At 36.0% G+C, this 25,425-nt stretch overlaps 2 protein-coding genes and 1 pseudogene across 2 annotated transcripts; all 3 read right to left on the bottom strand.

The window, feature by feature from the left end:
- Nucleotides 1-4,964: 4,964 nt before the first annotated feature.
- On the bottom strand, nt 4,965-6,767 carry LOC149252066 (cytochrome P450 750A1-like). Its single transcript, XM_089456607.1, has 2 exons — nt 5,792-6,767; nt 4,965-5,685 (listed from the first exon to the last, which is right to left on the bottom strand). The coding sequence occupies exons 1-2, from the start codon at nt 6,761-6,763 to the stop codon at nt 5,044-5,046; spliced, it is 1,614 nt and encodes a 537-aa protein (XP_089312733.1). The 5' UTR covers nt 6,764-6,767; the 3' UTR covers nt 4,965-5,043.
- A 6,101-nt stretch (nt 6,768-12,868) lies between these two features.
- LOC149252065 (histone H3.3-like) lies at nt 12,869-13,668 on the bottom strand. The gene is made up of 4 exons (XM_089454064.1): nt 13,591-13,668; nt 13,355-13,491; nt 13,159-13,249; nt 12,869-13,039 (listed from the first exon to the last, which is right to left on the bottom strand). Exons 1-4 carry the CDS (start codon nt 13,666-13,668, stop codon nt 12,869-12,871), a joined length of 477 nt encoding a protein of 158 aa, XP_089310190.1.
- A 186-nt stretch (nt 13,669-13,854) lies between these two features.
- LOC149252064 (uncharacterized) lies at nt 13,855-25,107 on the bottom strand (annotated as a pseudogene).
- Nucleotides 25,108-25,425: the final 318 nt, after the last annotated feature.

Raw genomic sequence — 25,425 nt, 5'->3', positions numbered from 1 at the left:
ACTATTGGGTTGAAGTGTTGACACATGACAGAGATGTGTTAGCATTGTTGGAGTATCATGGCAGCGGTTCACATGATGACACATTATGAGATTGACACGAGATGTTGCGGGAAGCATGTAGCTTGGGATTGAGGGGCTAGCCTTCCATGATGGAAAGCAACATGTGGGGATTGTGACAGGGTGATCGATGGTCATGGATTGAGATGATCTCTGATGTATGACATACCGATGGGGTGTACACCTTGGTATGGTAATCTTGGTAACAGATGGTTTTCGGGATGAGGCATGAAGGAAACGGTGGTCCTACATATGTTGCAGGGATGTTTGCAGTATGTGGAGTGTGGAGGAGTTGACATCATGGATATTGATGATCTTGGTAGATGGCTACTAGGATGATATGCTGTCGAGGACGACAACAACTTTAGGTGGAGGAGGATGTAACGTCCTGCGGTTCTGCCCGAGGTGCGACTGTGGATGAGCGACCGGTTGGAGGTGCGAGCTGTGGTTATGCGACGGAGGTATGCGACGGTCTCTTGGTTATGCGACGATATGCGACAAACTTATGCGACAATAATGAGGAGTGAGCATATGTATATATGCATGAGAGCATGGAACGAAATGTTGGAAGACCGACCTACAAGGAGAGCAAAGTCGACATGTAATGGAGCGTTTTGTGATGGTGTAGGGGCTTGGGGCAAGTCAATTGGGCAGCCAGACTTAGCCCCACACTTGCATATATATTGCCATACGTGGATTGGCATTGGGACATCATTCATTTGATGATCATTCAACACATCTTCGCTAAGGAGAGGAGTGCGCAGCTTTAAGTGCGCAAAGACAAGAGGGGAAGGCGCAGATATCTCATGTGCCCATTCCTGGTCTAGTCGCACGGGTGGAAGGTGTTTCACTTGGTATTGGGTGAAGGTGCGGGCAAGAGCACCCGGTGGTTGGGTGAGGCGTGCACGGTGAACGTGTGGCGCCCGATTTGTGCTAAGTCTTGGCATGGGTGTCTTGGTGACTCAGGTGAGCACCCGCCCATCGTGCAAGTGTGCACGAAGGTGAACGAAGGATTGGCAAGTCATGAGGCGACCGTGCCGAGGTGCCGACGAGCTAGGCAACCGAGTTTTGCCTTGGATTGTAAAATTGGCTAAGTATGAAACTTGGTGCTTCCAAGTATAGTTGTAAAAGCTTGTAATATTGAAGATTGTATAATATATATTTCAGGCAGACTCATTGTTCAGGGAGTTGCCCCTCCCTTTATATTGTGCAATTGTGTTCTCGTTTATAATTGTCGTTGATAATGAATGTGTATGGGTGTTCACTGGTATAAAGGATAACGTAATAATACTTGGTTGTGAAACACAAACTAAGTAGGAGTAAGTGGTTAGGCGTAGTCCACGAACATAAGTATTGGTGAAAAGAAAGTGTTCGGTGGTGCCGCACCTCGCTAAGAGCGGTTGAATGACTACCGCCGGCTTGGTGGCATGACACTCTTGGTCGTGACTCGTCCGTGTGATCAGGATCTTGTCCATTGATGGTAAGATATGTCTCCATATGTACAGAAGGGTCTAGAAGGCATATAGTTGTGGTATATACAAGCGATATATGACAATAAAGCCTCTTGTAGCCCTTAATAAAATTAATGACCTTGGGAATCAAAGCATCAGAAATATCAAATTAACATTATACATTAACCTTACCCTTTGTATGGTTGTAGAGGGTACGAATTTTCATCAAGTTCCGCATTTCCTAAGTGCTCTGTTGAATGTGGTAACTTTTTTAAAGTATTTTTTTTTTTTTTTTTATGTGCCTTAAGTGAGTAGATGTTACATATGGTATCAAAGCATCAAACCCTAGGTTTACGACACCGAGGCTTCTAGGATATATAAAAATATAATATACATAAAAAAAAAAGAAACTAAGTGGAACTAGGTATGAATGATTGTACATAGAGATAAAGACAAAGAGAGATAAAAAAGGCAGGGAGCCACAAGAACAGAATGCAGAGGGGTTCCAGACCACTGATCCAGTCATGTGCGACATATGTAGAGGTCAACCCTAATATGTGGATACAGTTGGGAGAAGAATCTCGTCAAGCCAATGCATCCCTACTCAAAACCGTTCAATAGTTATGTGCTGAGGTGACTAAATTGAGAATGGATAATGAGAGATTACGACAAGAAAAAGAGGGAATTCTGAAAATCCTGTCTGATCGACAAAATCAATGTGGGACAGACCCTAGTGCTGGTAACGGAGAGAAAATCACGATTTTCCATCAGGGGGAAGATAATGTTGAATCAGAGGAAAGACATGAGGATGATGAAGGACATCCTGGTAATGTTTCTAATCAGCGAAAATAAAAAAGACAGAAAGTTGAATTACAAGGGGAATTTAAAAAGATAAAACCCCCCAAATTTTGAAGGTGAATTATAGGAAGCAGTGGAAGCTTGGTTAATAGATATGAATAAATATTCCCAGATCTATTACTATAATGATAAATTGAAAGCACGGTTGGCAGTTTATCAACTAAGAAGTAAGGCCACCCTGTGGTGGGAAGAAATAAAAATTGTAAGGGAAATTGATGAAGAGCACGTCACATGGAAAGAATTTCAGAAGCATTTCAAAGATAAATATTTGATGGAATGCTATTATGATTAAAAAGCAAAGGAATTCCATGATTTGAGACTAAGAGCCTTAACTATGGATGAATATGTGAAACAGTTTACCTCTTTACTACGGTATGTACTGTATATGCCAGAAGAAAAAGCCAAGATTCAACGTTTTATTAGTATTCTACCTAATTTCATGAAGGACAAGCTAGAATTTGACTATCCAAAATCGATGGATGACACTGTGCAAAAGGCTCAAATCTATTATCAGCAATGAAACAGAAAAGTGAGGCTTCAAAAGGAGGTTTCAACCAAAGGGGGAGAAATTTTCCCCCAAATAGATAGACAAAAATTGCCTGTGGAAGGAATTTGCAGCAAAGAACCTTTAGTAAAATTCCAACAAATAATCAACCAAAGGTCCCAACATCTACTGAAAGTAGACAGACTGAGGGAGTTAATAAGCCCGCTAATGACCAATAGTAAAAATAGCCTCTGCAGTGCTGGGGATGCGGAGAATCCTATTATTACAAAAATTGTTTGCATAGAGCAAGAACAAAGCATCTTTCGAACATGCAAGAAGCCTCCATGGTTGGGGAGGTGGCAAGGAGGATACCCAGAATTAATGTTACACTTGACGACCACCAAAAATATTACCAACCCACCATGATTGATTGTGAAGGTATGATTGCTAATCAACCTGTCTCTATTTTGTTTGATGTGAGTGCTAGCTTAATCTATGCTAGTCCTAAGATTGTAGAGGCATGCCAACTGCAAAGAAATAAATTTCAAAAACCCTGCTTAGTCCAATTAGCTACAAGGGTGAAGTGAGGGGTAGTTGCAAAAATAGAAAATTTTCATGTGGATATTTTGGGACAACAAATTTATGTTAATTTAAGCATAGTCTCATTGGTACCATATGGTGTACTTTTTAGGGTATGATACCACCCTTACCTGTGCCAGAACCTCCATCTAACCGGAGTTTTTCTTGCACTGTGGATGCAACCATTATAGAGGGAAGCATAGAAACATCGCCGCAACTGGAACACTCCCTCAGAAAGTGCAAAGGACCAACGAGACAATCAAACCCATGCTCGACCTGGAATAAATGAAATGCAAGTTCAGTGAAGGCCAGAAGTTGGGTCACATTGGGTGGTTTAGCCATTTAGAACCCTCACCTTAGCAAACTCTCAACTTCCAGTGCCTCTCCACTAGAAAACCATTGTTCGAATGTTGTGAGCTGCCCGACGGAAGAGGTAGGCGGTTACCTCAGTCCTCCTGGTCATGACTCATCCATTGGATCAGGATCTCCTCCATCGACACCAATAGAAACCTCGATATGTATAAAAGGGTCTAGAAGGCATACAACTGTGGTAAATACAAGCGATATATGACAGTAAAGCCTCTTGGAGCCCTTAATAAAATTAATGACCTTCAGAATCAAAACATCACAAACATCAAATTAACATTATACATTAACCTTACCCTTCGTATGGTTTTAGAGCGTATGAATTTTCATCAAGTTCCCCATTTCCGTAAGTGTTGTGTTGAGTGTGGTAACTTTTGAAAAGTATTTTTTTTTGTTTTGATTTTATGTGCCTTAAGTAAGTATATGTTACATATTTTTAGAGACCATATGTTTAACTTCTAAAATTCTGAATTTTTTTACACATTGTTTTTTAAATAATAAAAAAATATAATATCTATATTACCATTAAATGACATCTATATTACCATTAAATGACAAGAGAGAGTGTCCACTTAATTCGATGTGAAAATAATGTTTTTTTTTGTTTTTGTGTTTTTAACTAATTTATTTATTTATGGGAGAAACAGTTTTTTTTTTGTAATTTTATTTAAAATCCAATAAATATTTTTAGAAACCATATATTTAATTTATAAAATTCTAAATTTATTTATACATTGTATTGCATTTTAAATAATAAAAAATCATAATATTTAGAAAATTATATTATCAAATTCAAGAAAAAAATTCACTTCATTTATTAGTTAGACCAAACATAAACATATATATTATAATAAACAAAGATAGTTACTTAGATTAATGGTAATAGAATATATTTCACAAAATCATTACAATAGAGAATTATATATATATATATATATATGAGATAATTGGTAAGATTAATGGTAATAGAGGGATATTACAAAAATCATTGCAATAGAAAATTCAAAGCTTGTAACACAAATGAAAATAGTGTGATACTGATTAATATTTGAACGGAAAAATACAGGGCTAATCTTCTGTCCACCAGATACCTAACAAAAATTGCAAAAGCTAATGCAATCAAGGTAACGCTATGAGCCTAAACTATTTTTGAGAAGCGAGTAGCGAAAGCAATGGTACAAACTAGAAGAGCATATAGCGAAAGCATTGCTCGCGAAAATAGGAAAGCGGCACGGTGCCTTGCCACTCTTAGGCTTCATAACTGTAATAGAGTGGAAAGCTTACCCTCAACGCTGGATAAGCAAACAGCGGAACTTGCCTTGGAATCGAGGCCCCACATACTTCCGTCATATCGAGCTGGGACGGATCACCTTCAACTCTCCAGTTAAAAATGTGCACCAGCTGAGCCAATGTGAGTTCAATCGTGGGAATAGCCATGGCTGCCCCTGGGCATCCTCTCCTTCCTGCACTAAACGGAATCATTCTGAAGTCTGATTGATCTGTTGAATTGACATGTTCATCCCTCATGAATCTTTCCGGCTTGTATTCGGAAGCATCTGCCCCCCACACATTGGGATCCCTTCCTATAGCCCACAAATTCGCAATCAACATTGTTTTCTTAGGGATATAGTATCCTCCGACTGTCACAGCCTCTACAGATTCATGAGGAATCGCTATCACCGCAGGTGGGTATAATCTTAGCGTCTCTTTCACCACGCAATGGAGGTATTTCATGCTTGCTACATCAGATTCATTCACTTTTCGATCTTTGCCGACGACACATTCGATTTCTTCTTGCAAACTCTTCATCACATGGGGATGTCTGAGCAGCTCACTCATTGCCCATTCTAAGGTAGTCGATGTCGTTTCCAAACCACCTGCGAGCATGTCCTGCACAAATACGAATTTAATCAGTGCAAAATATTTAAAAAAATAAGTTTAAGAACGAGGATCCTAAATTATAAAAGATTGGCCGAAGCCGGCGAGACATATATACAAGAACAACAGCCTTGACAGTTTCCCGCGTCATTTTGGAGTCGGCCTCAGCTTTCTCGAGCAATACATCGACGAAATCTTTAACATAGGGCTCTTCCTCTTTCTGGTGATTCGAGGTCGAGGCCATGCGATGAGGAACGTGGTCTTCTATTAATTTCTCTGCAAATTCATTGAATGCTTTATGCATCTTCTTCATGCGCCGTTTGATGCCTTGCAGATCAAGCCAATCCAAACAAGGAATAAAGTCTCCGATGTTAAAAGCTCCCACTGTAGATATCAGCTCTACTATTAAATCCTTAAAACTTCCGAAATCCCCACCCAAATCATCGTCAGTAAATTTCCTCCCTGCCAGCATCCGCCAAATTATGTTGGAGTTGAGAGTAGAGATGGCCTTGCTCAGATTCACAGTTATTATTCCGTTCTCACTCTCCTCCCAGATTGAACGGATCATGGCAGACACCTCTTCCTCTCGCGCGGGCCTGAAGGACTCGATTCTTTTGGCAGTCAGGAGTTCTAATACGCATATTTTTCTCATTTTCCTCCAGTGATCTCCATACTGAGCGAAGATCACATCCTGATAATTGAAAAATATGTATTTCCCAGCGGATGTTAGAGGCCGGCTGGAAAACACCAAATCATGGGTTTTAAGAAAGAGTTTGGCCATCTCAGAAGAAGAAACGATGACAGCAGGGACGGAACCTAAGTGCAGACAGAAAATGGGGCCATATTTGTCAGCAAGGCCTTTCAGAGTACGGTGAGCGGGCTGTACCAATTGGTGGAGATTTCCGATTATTGGCCATGGAAAGGGTCCTGGAGGCAATCTGCCCCTAATTCTTCTCTTCTGCAACAGCCGTATGAAGAGCAAACAGAAAAATAAACCAACAATAGCTGCTGTGACAGCACGCTCGCGGCCTGCCATTAATGTTACAGGTAGACGGAAAGACAGAATAGCAGTAAAAGTATGAAATTCCATATGGAACACACTTTGTAAGAGACACATTGCTTGGAAGGATGAACGGTATGCTATTTAAAGGCACCCCGAGATTTACGAAAGCTCACTTTAGGGCGATAAATTCAAATTTAATATAGACTGACACTGATTTTAAAATATTCCAAAGCCATACGTTGACCCACTGTTCCGGAATAGCAATGATGAAATGGTAATAATCTGCATTAACGGAGAATACATATCGTATAATAGAGTGCATCTATCATAGTGGATAAGTAATCCCCGCTGTTTCTTTGTAGCACAAACCTATGGAGATGGGATTGTAGTAAGCGCAAGTGTTGCTATTGAGACCCCCTCAATATTTGGCCATATTTTGTCTTTGCCTTGAGGCCCAGCCTATTCTCCTGTTGTATTCTGTCATTTCTAAGATTACATTGGGTCGATTGGATTCCTTTCCGAATGGTCCTACGGATAAGTGTGAGCTATTTGTGCTGAAAGTTTGCTGTTAATTAGCTTTTGGGAGAAGTTGAGGCGTTGGGCTCCTCACTATGTCACTTTCAATTTCATTTAGCTCACTAAGACATGGTATCAATTGATGCAGCGCTTATAGCCATTATCAATTTAAATGGTGCCACCTAAGGTAATTTATAACCTACTAATTTAGTTAAAGGTTTTTATATTTTCTTCTATGTATTACTTTATAATTCTCATATGAGGTATCTCCATGATGTCCTCTTTTAACAATCCCGCAACCTTGATATCTACTCATTGTTAACATCTCAGTGATAGTGATTATTAATAGGGACATGTATCTTAGTTTCAAGGCAAACTCATCTACTCTCTCACTTATGCTAAAATCAAGGGAATCTAACCCTACTCACATCTATTATTAAGTCATGCCTTCATTACGCAGAGTCCTCTTAATGGTCGGTGGTGGCATTAAAAGATGTCAAGGTGGTTTCAATATCAAGGGTTTTTTGGGGGAGTTTCTATTTTTTCTTCATTTTTTTATTTTATTGGCCTTGTCCTTAATTATTTCTATATGCAATTAGTCTTTTCGTTTTCCATGCAACTATAATTCCTTATTGGGTGAGGCTTCTCCCTTTAGCTTTCCCCTAGTTTTTTCCTTCTTTCTTCAAGCCTTATGAACCTTCTTTTGATCTTGTTTTCCTTCTCTTCACTTGCAGCCCTCCCCTGTTGTTTCCAAGTGCTCTATGTTCATTATCTACTCCTTCCTACACCTTAGTTTCCTTTCGCCTAGTTCCTCTTTCCTCCAAGTCATAATTCTAAGGTTTGGATCCTCCTCCGGTCATTGAGGATGATAGGGAAGGAAAGAGCTAGCACACTCTAGAACAAAGTCAAATGTGAAAAGGTTTGAAGCATCCTTTTGGGAGAACACCTTCCAAGCCATTTGACATGAAATTCACATTCTTCAATAGGAAGCTTAAGTTGAACATCATTTCATCTTAAAAATAGATGTGAAATGTGAAATTCAACATTAGATTCCAAAGATTGGTAACACTAGCACTATGTGCACTTGGTACCTCCAAACTATTGGTATATACTAGCAAATCAAAATAATAATGGGAAAGGTCTAAGTGGATGGGTGTGAAGAACAACAAAAGATTCTCCCACACTTAAATGAATCGCAACTCTAGCTTATGAAAATTTTTATTCAGTTATCTCTAACAGTGAATAAAATGATTTATTTGGAGTTCTCCGTTTTGGAGGAAGCCACTTTCTACCCTAATCCTATCTAGGTGGACTCCCCATTTGAAGGTTCATGATTTTATTTTCCATTTTTTTTATTTTAGATCAATACTCGACATGGTCCACATGACAGTAGTAGGCCTATTCGCCTTAGCATTTTATTATTCTCTATCTCAGTTTTTAATTTGTATAACTATGTTATCAAATTTGGACTTATTATCTAGTCCAAAGCCACATTCCTATGATAATCGTTTGGTTTCGAGTGACACGCTTGTAGGCATAAGTAAGACTCATCCTATGTCTTTTAAATTTACCCTGGCTTACACAAAATTTACCTAGCTTACAAAAGGAAAAAAAATAAAATCTCAAATTAGATATCGTTTGTTGGGCCTACAAAGTTAGATATATATATATATATTCTTTTCTACAGCAGTTTAAATAATTTTTATAAAAACCACTCAAACAAAGTCTTTTGGGTGGCTATAAATTTTTATGTAATTTTGTTGCATCTTAAGGATGCAAATTTTGTTCATATAACATCTCTAGCTTCCATAAAAATAAATAGATGTTCAAAAAATATATATTATATAAAAGAAATGGTAGAATATTTCTAGTTATATATAATTATTTAATAAATTGGGCTAAACCATTAAGAAATAAAGGAGAAGATCATTATGCAAATTAAATGTGATATTAAAAATAATATTATTTTGCCAATGGTTCTTAGCTAAAGTGGTTGGGATTGTGGTTTGTCATCCCATCCACCTAGGTTCAACTCTGAGGCATGCTTTAGCCTATATTGATTAGGCTCAAGTAAGGTTCATAGTGAAGTTGGAATTTAGTCAATTCATAAACTATAATGGAATAAAAGAGTGTGACTTTTGCTATACTAAAAGGATGGAAGATGAAAAAAACTCTCTCAAATTGTTTGTCTTATATATCATATAACATGGCCATAGAAATCAAATATTAAATAGTTAGATGTAATTTCATTCCTTTTTAAAATCAAATAAACCATATGATTCTTAATAGATACTAATCATTATCAACATATTTCTCAATGCTTAGATATATTAAATGTCTACTTCCATGTTATTTATTTTTCAACATCATATCAAGATAACATCATTTAAATATAAACTTTAAGAAGTATATTAATATTAATTTTATTTTAAAATATATTTTTTATTTTTTTATAAAGCTTAACATATTAACAATCATCCCACAAGGGAGGGGGCCACAAAACCTTAGGGTAGGGGGATTAGGTTGTGGAATGGCTTGGAATCATAATACGCTGAGTAGGATTCTAGTCGGAACGGTTGAGTAAGATACTAGCACTCAAAGACAACAATTAATTATGAAAATATTAAAAAAAGAAATTTAATAAAATTGGATTAAAATAGAATGAAGTTATTTAATGTGGTTATAGTAAAATTAAAAAATTAATTATTTTTAATATTTAACAAGATTTTTATAAATTAAATTATTAATAGATAATTTTATATTTAAAAATTTTTAAAATTAATTTACATTTATAAATAGTAAATAATAATAAATATCTCATTATTAATTTGACAATTAAATGTGATCATCCACTCGATCAACGGCGAGAAAATATACGAAATATCCAACCTACCAGCTGCCAAGCAAGTATTATACCTTAGTTAATGTATGATATTATGTGTGGAAGCGATTAACAATGTGTTTATGATCACGTATAGCATATAGATCTGGGATATAACCATGGTATAATATCTCCTTTTTAATTTAAACCCCGACCTTAAAAAGTGCACCTTTATTAAAGTGAACAACTAAGATATATAATTAGTGCCTTAAATCTAATGCATTTAAATAAATTATATAAAATGCGTGACACATTTAGATAACGCATTGTTTAAATTCTACATGGTGAATTAAAAATGGTATATGGTATTTAATATGTAAATGTTTTGCGTGGAATTTTACGTGAACATGACACGCAAAAGCATATGCTAGGTAAAGTTAATTAAATAAATTAACTAATATTAGAATAAATAATCACTTAATATAAAAGGAAAAATTGAGACTATTTAAAAGTGAAAAAGTTATAGACCATTTAGAATTGCTTCAATGTAATATTCCATTTTGAAAGATTATAAAATTATAAAATTTTCTTTTAGTTTAGATAATTAATTCATCCAAATTATAATGTAGTATTATTGAAACTTTTTAATATAGAGAATAATTTTGTACATTATGCTTTAAATATTTTAAAACAGTATATCTATTAGAATATATTAATTAAGATTGACATATTCTAATAACTAGCAATTGTCTCAAAAGATATAAAGATAGGCCAACAGGATTATTGAATTGGAATTGTTAAATTTTTCTAAAAGAGATGTTGGCTCAAGCCTAAAGGATGGGCAATTTAGGATGGCTAAAAGCTTTCTAATTGTTTTTTATTATAGTAAAATTTGATAATTCATTGGTTTTACTTTCAAAAGCTTGAAGGAATTTGAAGAGCATATATAGAATTGCTTTGTGGGATTTGATCCCAATATCATTGATTTGTAAATACATACTCAATGAAATGTTAATTGGTTGAAACCCTACACAAATGTTTGATATAAGCAAATAAGCTGGAAATTTCCATTATTCAGAAGAATTGTAGTACCCAAAAAAAACCAGACCCCTCAAATTGAGCATTAAAAATGCTATTGCTTTAAAACCTTCAAACTTGGTGGTAACCCTTCAAATTTGGGTAGAACACTGAGAACGAGTATTTCTATCTTTTACGTGAGAACATTTTTATTTGAGAACGAGTGTTTCATTGTTTTATTTAAAAAGTAATTTGGTTGGAAAACTGAAAATGAATGATTCCTTAAAACTGGGAATGAGGGTTTCATGAAAAATCAGAACCGAGTGTTAAGTAGTTAATTGTGAAACTCTTCAACCAACATGTGTTGTAAATCGACATGGTGGCCGAGATGCACTAAATTGACAATGATTTGGTCACATGGGAAGAAGACATAAAAATTCACACTGGATAACGAAACATGACACTTGAAGAGTTTCTTCAAGTAATCATTAAATTGACAAAGTGGCCGAGATGCACTAAGTTGACAATAATGAATTAGCCACATTGTGGCTCTCTGAGTGTAGCCACTACGAGACAACAACAACAAACTGACAATGAATTGGCCATATGGAAAGAATGAATAAAATTTCACAATGAATAAAAATGAATACTAGCTAAAACTGCACCATCACAAAAACAATGGCAAAACAATTTTCCAAAAGAAACTTCCCACCTGAGCATTGCAGCAACTCGCACTTTTGCAAACAGATTTCTCACAACTACCACACATTACAAACTAATCTCTTCCCAAGTATTCAAAAACAAAATTTTCCAAACAAATTTATACAACCACTAAACATTCCATAATCACTCACTTCAGTGCGACAGATAAACAGTCAGACAGATAAAATCCATGCAAATATTCAAGAACATGTTTTTGCAAACACATCGCAAGACTATTGTGCATTACAAAATAGTAGATTCAGCCTTGCTGATAAAACCTATCCAAATATTTAATAACGTAATTATAAATACTCATTGCTCACAACCTTAGTGGATTTGTAGAATAATTGCTTCACCCTACTAAATAAAATCCATCCAACTATTTGTAAACTTCAAAGTCAATTATTAAAAAAAATATAAACAAGTTCCACTATGAAGAATTCTGGCAGATGCACAACCCTCTCTTGTAGAAAAGATAAAACAGCCCTCTCTTGCAGACAGGATAAATTATTGTTCAACAACCAGTTTTATACATGAAGACACATATAGCACTCCAACATTGATAAAAGACATTTTCAAACAACATGTTGTATTGCGATCAATTATCAGTGAAATGTAATACAAAGTGCAGAATATTATCAGCGTAAAGTAATAGAAAATGTAGAATATAAATCACGAGGAATGTTGTTTACCGAAAAAAAATTAAATTTATACATGAAGACACATATAACGCTTCAACATTGATAAACAGTAACTATACCATATAATAATGAAGAACTTCACAAGAATCAACATGCAGTATGGGCTCCAAAACATTGATAAACAATAATTAAACCATATAATAATGAAGAGCTTAACAAGCATCAACATGTAGTATGAGTTCAAAAAACATGGCTTCGAATGGCAAAAAGTTTCATATTAATAAGTAGCTACAATTAGCTCGAGTCGACCCATTCAATTAGAAGTCATAAATCCACAATATCCATTGTAGTCAACGTAAACTTCAATTATACGACATTACAGAATCCTACAGTCTACAATGCGTTTCTGCAAAAAGCTTCCTTCATCAAAACATGCTACAGGATTCTCCCCCCAAAAATATCCGACCTTTACAAATCATCACTGTGAAAATAGGCCTAGGCCCTTTCCCCACAGATATGCCTTGCAAGCTGAATGTCTTTTGGCTTGACGGTCGCCCTCTTCACATGTATGGCACAGAGGTTAGTATCTTCAAACAGATCGACAAGATAGGCCTCTGCACCCTCCTGAAGTGCCAAGACAGCATGACTCTGGAATCGCAGATCCATCTGAACACAATAAAACAAAATAATTAGACAAGTACCACTGCCAAAATAGAGTACCAAGCAATTCATTTAAATGGGTCGCCAATTAAGCTAACATTTTAACGAGAAAGGTGACACGTTACCTTGAAGTCCTGGGCAATTTCCCTCACAAGCCTTTGAAATAGCAGCTTCTGAATTAGCAACTCCGTGCTCTTCTCATACTTTTGAATTTCTCTACTCAGTCGATTAAACAATTTGCAATAAAATACATATACTATAAAGAAAAAATTGTAAACATATCGATAGAATCCGATGCAAATTTAAACTGCGTGTACATACCGAAGATCAACTGTTCCGGGATGATATCTATGAGGCTTCTTCACACCTCTGGTCATGGGAACAACAGTAAATTGCTTGAGAAATAACATGCCATTGCAAAAGGGAAAATACATCTTCATTTCACAGGAAATTAAATCCTGCACGTATCAGGTTAGACTAAAGTCACATATAGAAAAAGAGACCTTCATTCCATTGTAATTCATGATCTGCAGATTTTCAAAGACAGAATTTGATACTTGTTTTGTCGTGGCGTGAGAGCTGCACGATAAAGAATTTCCCTTCTTGTGGTCTTTGTTGAAGTGGGCACAGAGCATCAACTCTGTTATGATGTTAACAACTATAGAGTAGTGCCACAAAAACTCAACCGTTACAATGAATTCTTACAGTAATGCCACTGCATAGAAATTTGCAGTACAGCTGTTTTTCATGCCACATAAGCAGTGCTAAGGCAACCTTACAAGTGGTAAAGAGGGATACATGAATTTGAACATTTGAGAATATCAAAGATGAGATCTACATGAATTTGCAGAAGGACCTCCCCTGGTCTCTCGGGTGTTATAAGAATTGCAACTTTGACACTTGTGTGCAACAATGTGAAATTTACTTGAGAAGTTACTCCACAGTCATTGCATAAGATCCAAACCTGCTCAAATGATCGACAATAAAGTGGTGAGGTATTTTCTCTCACGCTACTAATGGGCTCTAAAATATGCCTCCAAATTATACCACGTTAACATCAGACAACTTACCATTTTGTTCTGGTAAGCTTCGGGCATTGGAGTCAAAGCAACCTACATGACAAAAGAAAAATATCAGAATCCACTCAAGAAACTTAAAAAATCAATTTCCATTGGACGAAAGAAAATTTCAAATATGAGAAATCAAAATTAGCAAAAAACACACATAATAAGCTACTCTTTATACAACCCATTGCAAGATGACTTCAAGATGTTCATCTTGTTGAAAATATCTACCTCTCGGTCAAGTTTCTCCCATAATTTAGACCTATCACAAACAGATTTGGAGCACACTAGAGAAGCAAATCTGCAAAAGACAAACAAACATGTTAGAATGGCAAGACATTTGAAATAAAATTAAAGCTGCTACAAGCTGTGACCACAGATTGCTGAAGAAGGTACCATTAATGGGCATATCAGCAAGTATATCTAGTATTGTGTAATAGTATAGGTAGACTAGAAACAAGAGGTTGTGAGATAGGGCACAAAACAGGCCACATATGAAACTTACTGAAGATGCTCGTGCATCTCTTTCAAGCAATGCATGTTAATAGTGCGACCACAAGGCAATATGCTGATAAGCTTTGTAGAGTTGAATAAATACTGTAGAGGAGTCAACAAACGAGGGTTTGGATATCTAAATAATGCCAGTCTAAATTATGCTATAAAAAGAAAACTACAATTACTACACTATGCAGATAAGTGTGACCTACCTCAAAACACAGGGAAGTTGTGGTGCATTGCTTTTTCCACACAAGGGTGGCAATCCTTCACGCGGATAGAGTAGCAACATCCTAGAAAAAGGTACATGAGCAAATAAATCATTCTCACACTACAATGAAACAAGGGAAGAAGCGGTGATAATTTGAGAAGAAGCAGTGATAATTTGAGAAGTCATAAAGAACATACCACATTTATAACAATGGAAGAAATTATCGTTGCCGCCAGTTCTGAAAACCAGCACAAGTAGCTAAAGTCAAAGGCAAGAAATACATCTAATACATTTCACAATAGCATGAAAGATTACTTTACAAGAGAGCAAGAAACATCAAAGGAAAAAGAGAAAAGCATACCTGCAAATTCCACATCCGTCACAGTAGTATTGCTATTTTGAGTCCTGGAAAACCAAAGTGGCAAGTACAATTAGAACCAAGAGCGTATACATCCAAACCATCAGTGAAACTCTTTGTTTTCCTGAACCAGAACTAGTAAACCTGAAAAGGCATTTAAAGCGTACCTCATCATCAAAGAAATTGCATTTTTCACAGAAGTACTTTCCCATACAAACACCACAAGTAATGCAGGTTTGCTGAACCTGCAAAATGGCAGTGCATAATCATTTTTAAAATAACTCAAGAAGCATTATAGTGTTTACCTCTAAATTTTATGCACATTATTAAAATTAAAAAGGCTTAGCTCTTACATCTTGTTCAGTTCTACAATGTGAATAGATAACCTGCATACATACAAGAATAACTATAAATAACAAGAGAAATATACTGCAAACATACGAGAATAACTATAAATAAACAAAAGCAATATAGTAATCCAGCAAGTTAGATAAAATTTGCTAGATAATTGACCATTTATCTTTTGAGAAGAATAAAAGTTAAATCTTTACATCTTTCAAATCTACCTTCAGAAAATATTATGATGTTACAACCTAAAAAATCTTTACTAATTACAAAGAATACATATTGTTCAGAGCATTAAGACAAACATCATAATGAATAACATCTAACTGGAAAACAAGATAGAACCTTACCTTTCAAACTTCATGGCGCGGTACATCATGTCTGTCAAGTGGATGGACATCCATTGAATTCTGTTCAGATATGAGATCAGTCCATACTATACCCTCACAAATGAAATTAGAAGAGACGTAATTTTCTAGTTCTATTTTAACAAGTATATAAGCCAAACACAACCATTAAACTTGAAATAGATATGAATGAAGTAAAGAAAAAGAAGCATACTTTGGCCTCATTATGACAATGCCTACAGTCAAAGACTTCATTACAACACAGAGCCCTTATTTGGCATCTCCGACGGTAGTGTGAACATCTGCCATCAATTATCAGTATCAAGAAAATACACATAAGTAAAATCATCCATGTTTGGCACATTTTTCACCACTTTGTAAGATGCATGGAGATACCAATAAGAATATATCAAAATTATATATAATAAATAAAAGGTATAAATGTTACATTAAAGAATAGTGTATTGAACATCTCCATTCGATTTCAAGGAAGAAATACCAAATACAGTATGGGTATGCATGTCAAACAATGTAGACACTCACTAAAATATTTATGTTAAGAACAACAAATGACCAGGATGAATTCTTTCACAGTTAAAAATAGAAATGTCATAGCCCCACATTAATGAATGCTATTTTTGCACACTTCAATTCCCTGAGATTCATTGTCTTAGTAGAAAGTAAATTAAGCTGAATAAAATAGAGAGATGCAGAAATACTCTTCTCATGTTAGGAATACAAAGAGGTCACTTTGGCACAACCTCTTTTCTTGTTCTATGAGATGAGATAGGTTTGCTTATGGCCAAAATTTTGGATAAATAGAACAAATATGTGGGATACCATAGCCCCGCGTAATATGTAATAGCTTTTTAGCTCTAAAGAAGATAAAGTTAAGAATTGAAATTAGTTCCACATAAAGAACACATGCACCAACTATAGGTTTCCAACGTTAGCAACAGAGAGCATCCACTCCATTTTTTTACCAATTAAGGAGAATGCCAAAAGTTTCTCCTCCTTCAATTAAGGAGAATGTCGAAAGTTTCCCCTCCTTCAATAGAGAACTATACTTAGTATAATGAAAGAACTAAATAATAAAGAAAGGTAGTTGATAGCTAGGACAGCTTCGTTTTGACACAATTGCTATTTTATAGACCTCGCTGTTAGAGAGAAATTTGAAATAAAACCGACTGCATTAAAGGGTGCCAATAGAAATTTATTGTTGGGTCATGGACACAAAGAGGCTACCCCACGACTTCTACTGGATTACAGTAGCACACAATTACTCATTGTTCATAGAAAGTTCCGTTACTACACTAGTTCAAGGGTGCTATAAATAAGTACCATGAAAATGTCAGGGTTCAATTTATTTCATTCACCATATATTTTCATGGTATGGGCATATTGACTTCCAAATGTTTAGGTCAATAAAATTTGCAATCAAATTCTAAACTAGTCCCTTCTCTTGGTACATGAGATGAGATGTATGCATATTCCCACATATTTTTTGTAATAAATATGAAATATGCAGGCATGCACTCATATGGGGCATGCATTCATACGGTAAATTGTTTAAATTGCCAATTGCATGCTCCAGGTGCCAATTTCACATCGATGCTGGTGAGGGAAGTAGCTGAAACTAGGTTAGCAACCATTAGAATCCGAGTGTCCCGGATCCTTGCCTTCTCTACCATCCTACCACAGAATGCAAAAAGAAAGCAAATACTCTGCTACTATATCGCTCACCCAATGCCATTACACCACTCAATGGTTCCAAGTGAGAGGATATTCCCAAAGTAGAAAAAATGTGTTCAACTTGGTGAACTAAAATAAAAGAGCTCCATGAGTAAAGATATCGAACAAAGAATGAAAGAAAAAATTATAAAAAGCTTATTTTGAAATCAATGTATACTAACAGCACATAATCTAACTAGAAGGCTTCAGAGCATTCGAAAATTTCCCGACTTTAAGATTTGAAGAAAACATAAAGAGATTGACATGAGATTAATTTCAAATACAAAGAATTGTATTCTGGGACTCTCTCTATATCTATAGTCATAGAAAACCTCCAAAATGAAGAAAAAGAAAAAGAAAGTATTAAAAAAAATGATGTGTAATAGCAATGCATCTAATTCTTGTCGCCTAGTTTTAATGAATTGATTTGAATTTAATTACTAACCCATATTGCACACATCCTTGATTAAGTGTATCTTCCACCACCATTGTTGGCTTCATACGAGCCATGATTCAAGGATAAGAGCGATCTACAACACAGAGAACAAGAACGAAAGCATAAGACCAAAGCCCAAACATCAAAACAGAAAATCCAAAACCGCAACAAAAAATTACTATCAATCTCTTTCAAAAAAACCACTTTTAGGCAATGCAATCGCGGTCACACCGCCTTAAATAAAATCGATATATTCTTGTACTAAACCCTCGAAAGCAAATTTGAAGAACATTGAAAATAGGAAATCAAAGCAAACATATACTCTGAGACAAACTAGAATGGAAATAAAACATGGATCCTAACGCAAGAACAACCACAAACCCTAGGAAACCAAGAGAATTCACTAATTTAAGAACAGTCTGACATGAACTTTAGAACTTTTTACATCAAAAACCAGCAGACATGCTACAAGAATATAAATATGAATAATGAATAGAAACATAGCCAAAAGAAGATAACCTTGGAAACATACACCAAAATCCTCTGCCTAATGCCCTTTTTGGGATAATCTGCATTCACAGTTTTCTAATCCATGAATGCATGCTTACTTGTTCAATACCTGTTCACCATTAGAAACATGGGATTACAGGTAACCTGATGAGTGCATGCTTGCCAGATGTGATGCGCGGTGAGGATAATGAATTGGAAAATATCTTTTACTGCCAGATGTCAAACAGAAAAGCATATAATAGATGTCAAGCAGAGAAACAAAGTGTAGACAAAAAGCTCACTCAAAGGAAGGCCTATCGGCCTAAACATAGTGCAATAAAATATTTAAAGCATAAAATATAAAATTACTCTCTATATTAAAAAGTTTCAATAGTGCTACATTATAATTTGGATGAGTTAATTATCTATGCTAAAAGTGATTCTAGTAATTTTATAATTTTATAATTTTCAAAATGGAATGTTACATTGAAACAATTTTAAATTGTCTCGAACCTTTTTCGCATTTAAATAAAATAATATTTTAATTATCATCTCAAATACTTCAACTTAATTTTTCTCTCTTTATACATAAAGCATTTAAATATTATTATGAAAAAAGTTGATACAATTAACACACAACATTTAACAAGTGTAATATGCAGCTTTGTTGCTTAGTACCTACCTATTATGCATAATTGACAGAAAAACTTATTGTAACTAGGATAATAATAAAACTACTACTATGCAAAAAAATGTCTATATTTATAGTGATTTTTTAACCTACTTTTTAAAAGTATATTACCATTTTTTTACATCTAACATAACATACTAACTGGGATTTTTAAATGACACTAACTTCCATGGTTGATCATGGTTTGTGATAAACTTGAGACACAAATTTAAGATATCCTTTTTGGTGATCACAAAGATACATAGTCTAGATCTTATGTTATAGGACAACTAACATACTATAGTAATTAGGAGTTATAATGTCACTAACTTCCATGAGGAAGCATGTTTTATGATATGTTTGAGATACAAATCCAAGTTAGTGTAAGAAAATAGTAATATAATTAAAAAGAAGTAGGTTAAAAAATCACTATAAATATAGACATTTTTTTGCATAGTAGTAGTATTATTTTTGTCCTAGTTACAATAAGTTTTTCTATCAATTACACATAATAGGAAAGTACTAAGAAACAACGCTGCATATTACACTTGTTAAATGTTGTGTGTTAATTGTATCAACTTTTTTCACAATAATATTCAAATTCTTTACGTATAAAGAGAGAAAGATTAAGTTGAAGTATTTGGGATGTTTTGATGACGCCGGACCCATCAACATTCATGAGATATTCCTACTATGAGGTCCCAACTAGACCTCACACTATTTGGTGTAGGAGTTTCATCTGGTATGATGGCCCAATTGTCATTATCTTAAAGATATCCCTTAGCTCTTTCTCGTCGGCATGTGAGAGTGGTCTGCTTCATCTTCAAACACTGAGGTTCTCATTCTTGGGGAGTGCTTAGTGTTACTTGTGTCAAGGTTCTTTCACCACAGAGGGAGGAGGTGGATGTGAGTCTCCAGTTGGAAGGGAAGAGTCCCAACTCTGTCACAGACACACAACACAACAGGACATGCGCATCTTTTGAAGGAGTAGTCCACACTGATGCAATAGTCACAAATTATAAGAGGAGATAACACGTACAACACTCAACGAAGTAGTTTTCGTGAATGTGATGGTCGTTATAACAATTTTATGGGAAAGGTTTTATCTAATGTTTTGTTAGGCATCCCATGCGGGCAAGACAACATTAATAACTTATACAACATATTTTCATAAACATATGTATTAAAACAATTGAAATAATTCAATTGTTTTAACATAGGTTAAAGAAACATGCACTACAAGTGTTCTGAGATCGGTCTTACAAACAATTACAATACATATGTGAAAATGCACTGGCATGTTATCAGGCTTCTGAATTAAGTGAAAGTTATAAGACACATCGGTACACCATACATCACTAACCCCATGAGAGGGGCGTTGAAGCCACTACTCACTCCTCAAAGAAAAGATTACAGACTCTTAGGGCTATGTGGGAGGATCCAAGGTGAAAAAGTCCATTGCATGTACAAATGAGGGGGTATTTATAGACAAGGGTATAACTGGCCCTTGTGACTATTCGACTTCCCTCATGATTGTTTGACTTATTTGACTCTTCAGCTTTACATGACTCTTCGTATAACATGTGGGTCTCTTGGACTTCCACGTTACATTACATTGATTTACAACAATATGGCCCACTGTAGTGATGTGATCGAGATTACTCATGACACGACTCGACACGATAGTGATGGTATGTTCATGTTTCTAGTGGTGTCCATGTTGAGCTGCAGTGCTACTAAGTGATGGATGTGCTCTTGGTGTATCATAGCTTTACCTCTGCATGGCAAGGTGTGCGGAGTCTTTGATGGTCTTGGTGTTCGCTTGATGTTGCATGTGCAAGTCGCTCCTTCACTTGTGCTTTCACATGCTTCATGTGTTTGTTCATTCGCGAAAAAATATCCTTGCATGCATTGTCAGTTCACGAAAAATATCCTCGCATGCATCATCCATTCGCAAGAAAATCTCCTTGCATGCATCGTTCATTCAGCTGTTCACGAACAAATATCCTCGCATGTGCTCTCCTTGTTCATCCCGTCCGTCTTCGCGTCATGTCTTGTCCATGTACTTGTATTTGAAATCACTCCTCACGAGATGACATCAAACCCATAAACCTCCTAGTCTACCATGATGCATTGTCATTTTCTTATGGATACAGGGGACTACGAGAAAGGAAAAGGCCATGAAAATGTGTAAGGGAGATTTCAAGCTGGGATGTGGTCTCTGGGTACTGTTGTTGAAAATTGCGCAGAAGTCATTGGGAGATTGAGATGGACAATTCGAATCAGTAGTGACTGTCCACGGGATCTAGCTCAGTTGGTGGGCAAATATGCACAATTTTTTATGGGAAGCAATGTAGGAAGTAGAGGGGCTTGGCAGAAAACTCTGTGCAATTCCTCTGGGGTAGTGGCAGTGGGTTGCAGGACGCTTATCGAGAAAAAAGCACATTTTTCTTAGGGAGCTGGCAGCGGGCTACAAGGGTGCTGCTAGTGACAAATGCATAATTGCTAGGAGGCTAGCCTGCTAGACATCCCATCACAGTTTCTGAGTTGAGCGGGATGCTTGGCATATCGGTGACTGCTCATGAAAAATGTGCAACTTTTTGGTTGAGAAGCAGGCTAGCTGTCTGGGTGTTTGGCTGGAAACGCTATGTAATTTTTTGAGGGAGACATGGATGGACACAAAATATCTATCTGGCATGTTAGTGCAATTTCTTCAGTTAGTAGAGCAGGAAAGGTCTGCAGCTTTTGTGCATTTTTTTGGGCGAGTGAGTCCCGAGGTCACTGCCTGGTCAAACTCTTTGGCTGACCAGCTGGAGGGTTGGTTGATTTGCTTGCGAGAAACATAGATTGAGATGGCTTACTAAGAAAGTTTTTCACTATTCTGGGTCACAATCGGTTCGGTCGATTCTAGGATTGCGTAGTGTAGGCTGTTTGGGAGACAACCTCAAGCTATGTGTAATTCTAGGGAGCAATATATGTTGACTGAGGGCTGAAATTGCGCAAAGCATCTCAACAAGGGTCCAGTTTTTGGAGCGTGATCCATATGCATTAATATTTGTACAAATTTGTCACCATGTCTTGCACTTCTTCAATCAAGTGGGACATTAGGAGTATGCGTCCCCTCCTGAATGAATGCAAATGCACCACAACCAAATCAAAATCACATTTATATTCTCTGTAGGCAGGTAACTGCCAAGTCAAAAGAAAGAATGTTGTGCATGGAATACACCATGAGGGAGGCCTTGTTAACACACTCTGCCACACGAATTTCAAGATTGAGAAATGTGCGATAGATCCACCACCTTCGCGTTTCTTTATTCTACTTAACCATATGATATCTCATTAATGATATGGTCATGTAGACCATAAATATGCATTAAAATTTATGAGTACGTGTTGCCCCATCTTAGTTCTTCAAACAAATAGAAGCGTAACAATTTGCGCTACCCATATCTATCTCAAAAGTCAAACTTTCTAAAACATTATTATATTTATTTAATTTAGTTGTATCTATATATATATATATATATATATATATATATATATATATAATAATAATAATAATAATTATTAAAGTATTTTTGGGACCTATGAGATTAGCTTATACTCTAAGAAGAAGTCACTAAGTGATGTCTAAACTATCCATCATAAGAAATGAAACCCTGAATTTTTTTTTATACGTAAGCTATAAAATGATTTCATATAATCTCTTTAAATATAATAATGCTTTCATACCATTTCTTTAAATATAAGCATATAGTTCATCACTACTTTAAGGTGTCTTTACCTAAGTATTAAAAATTCAAATCTTTCCACCATTATAGATTTAATGTTATCACACTTTTTAACCATAGGCACTGTTACAGCGATGCCATTATCTACACTAATTGTTGATTATTAATTGAATGAATGCACAAATTTTTAAACGTCGATTCCACTGTGAAAAACATAGTTGTGATTTTGATTTTGATTGGATTCAAAAATTATAAACCAAAAATTGATAATATGAAAAGTCATTAGAACCTTCAGAAATCAAAAGATAGATCTTAACACTAAAAAATATCTTAAATTCGTCTTCTTCTTAACAGATAAACTATATGACAGTTACATACAGTCAACATTCAACAGAATGTATATGATCTTCCTAAATGACATGATAAGGAGGATGAGGTGTGATCTAAATCACCACCAAAATGCCAAGAAAGATGATCAATTCAATTGAGAGAAGTTATATTCAACATATCTTATACACCTGAAAGAAAATGTATTATCAAAACATAAACAGTCCTATCTATATGCCACATTCCATCAATGTGCAGCAAAAAAACAAGATAATATACATATACAACAAAATTGACAAAAAAGAGTGTGAATAGGAAAGCTAGTGATTTAACCCGGAAATGGGAAGTCACCCATATCAAGAATGTATTGTTCCCAAGTGATCTCCAAGTACCATTTGCCAATCAACCCCAGTAAGCCTTTCTTGGATAAGTTGTCTGCTTCATTGTTCAGGTTCCTTCCAATATGCTAGATTGTGGAGCAGCCATGGAGTTGCCATAGAATTTCGATCCTTTCTAGCCATCCTTGTAGCATGGGGTTATTGATGGAGGCCCTCCCCATGACCTGATCAATAATAATCTTCAAATCTCCATAAATATGAAAAATGGTGTTTCCAAGGAAACTGTTGAATCATAGGATCCTCCAGAGAGCTAATGCTTTTGCTTTGTTATTGGTACCACAACCACCATTCCAGTAGACCCCATATGACAAATCAACAGTCATAGCTATCTAAAAGCCACATGCACAAGAGTTCCTTTGAGTTGCCACATTGAAAAACCCCATTGGGTACATGAATTGTGTATTTATATGCTTATGTGGACCAATATTAGTGCATGGGGATTGAGCAGAATATATTGAAAGATTAGTGGTGATTCTTTCAATAACCAAAAATAAATCTTCCAAAGAGTTCTAGAAGATGTACCTGTTTCTCCAATTCTAGATGGCGAAGAAGAGGAAAAGGAGAATGGCTCTCCAGGAAGATTTTTGTGCACACCACCATTTTAATGAGTCCCTAATGCAGTTATGGTGAATGTACGGGAAGCCAATGAGGGAAGCTATCTTTTTCCATACCTGAATAGTATATTGGCAGTGTAGAAAGATGTGGTCATTATCCTCAGCATCATTTTTGGAAATAGTGCGTATCTTAGGACCATGCCAATTCCTTTTTTGCAAATTGTCCCATACAAGATTTCCATTATGATAGACAAGCCATGTGAAGATTATAACTTTAATTGGAGCTTTGGTTTCCCAAAAGGCATATGAAATTTGGTGCTCCCCCTGTCTGGCGACCATGCTAGAAAGAGTAGAGTATGTGTCAACAGCTATGATGTTATCAATTGCCATATTTCCCGACCATATGCTTTTGTCCTGTGATCCTATGTGGCAAATGCCGATATGCATCATTATAGATATAGTATGATTCCACTCCCATTCCTTCTGACCAAAAAACCTAATTCCTAGGCTTTTTTTCCATATAAGGAGCGGTCCTTGCCAACCATTTATGACTTGACCCCAGAAGAATATGCCGCGTCCATTAAGATGTTGCATAATCCTCTTAGAGATGGTGAAATCCGTTCCAGCACCCAAGATTGGGTCAATGCCAATGAGAATACGGTTACCCGATTGAAACTTCCAAGCAAAATGGTGGATAAATATCTTTTCAACTTTCAGGAAGCTTAGCCAGATAGCCAATCCCTGTTTGATGCCAATGGTGCCATTCCTGTACCAAAAACTGAAATATTTATCTTTAAGATACTTATGTTGAATGATCTTGCTCCATGTTCCAACTCCGAATAAGCCCCTCCAAAGGGATTTTATCAGTAGTGCTCCACCGAAATGACGAAAGTCCATGATTCCCCATCCACCCATACCCTTAGAAAAAGTGATGTTGGATAATTTGGTCAAATGGTATTTTTTCCCATATCGACTTCCCCCCAGATGAAGTTTGCCATTAGGCGGTTTAGATTGTTAATGATGGATGCAAGGATATGGAAGAGATGAGCCCAATAGACCCCCATTTATGACAGAATGTCTTAGGTGAGGATAACCCGCCCCCCTAAAGACAGGCATCTAAACTCCCACCCAGAGATCTTTTTGAAGAATCGATCACCAAGCCATTGCCAATCAGCAATTCTGCAGCAAGAGAGTTTGATATGATAACCAAGATATTTCAAACCATTTTGAATT

Source organism: Pinus tabuliformis, chromosome 7 (assembly GCF_031772625.1).
Source record: "Pinus tabuliformis cultivar Carrire ecotype Pingquan chromosome 7, CPIR1, whole genome shotgun sequence".
Lineage (NCBI taxonomy): Eukaryota > Viridiplantae > Streptophyta > Pinopsida > Pinales > Pinaceae > Pinus > Pinus tabuliformis.
The sequence above is the reverse complement of the archived record's forward strand: the minus strand, read 5'-3'. Positions and strand labels throughout refer to the sequence as shown.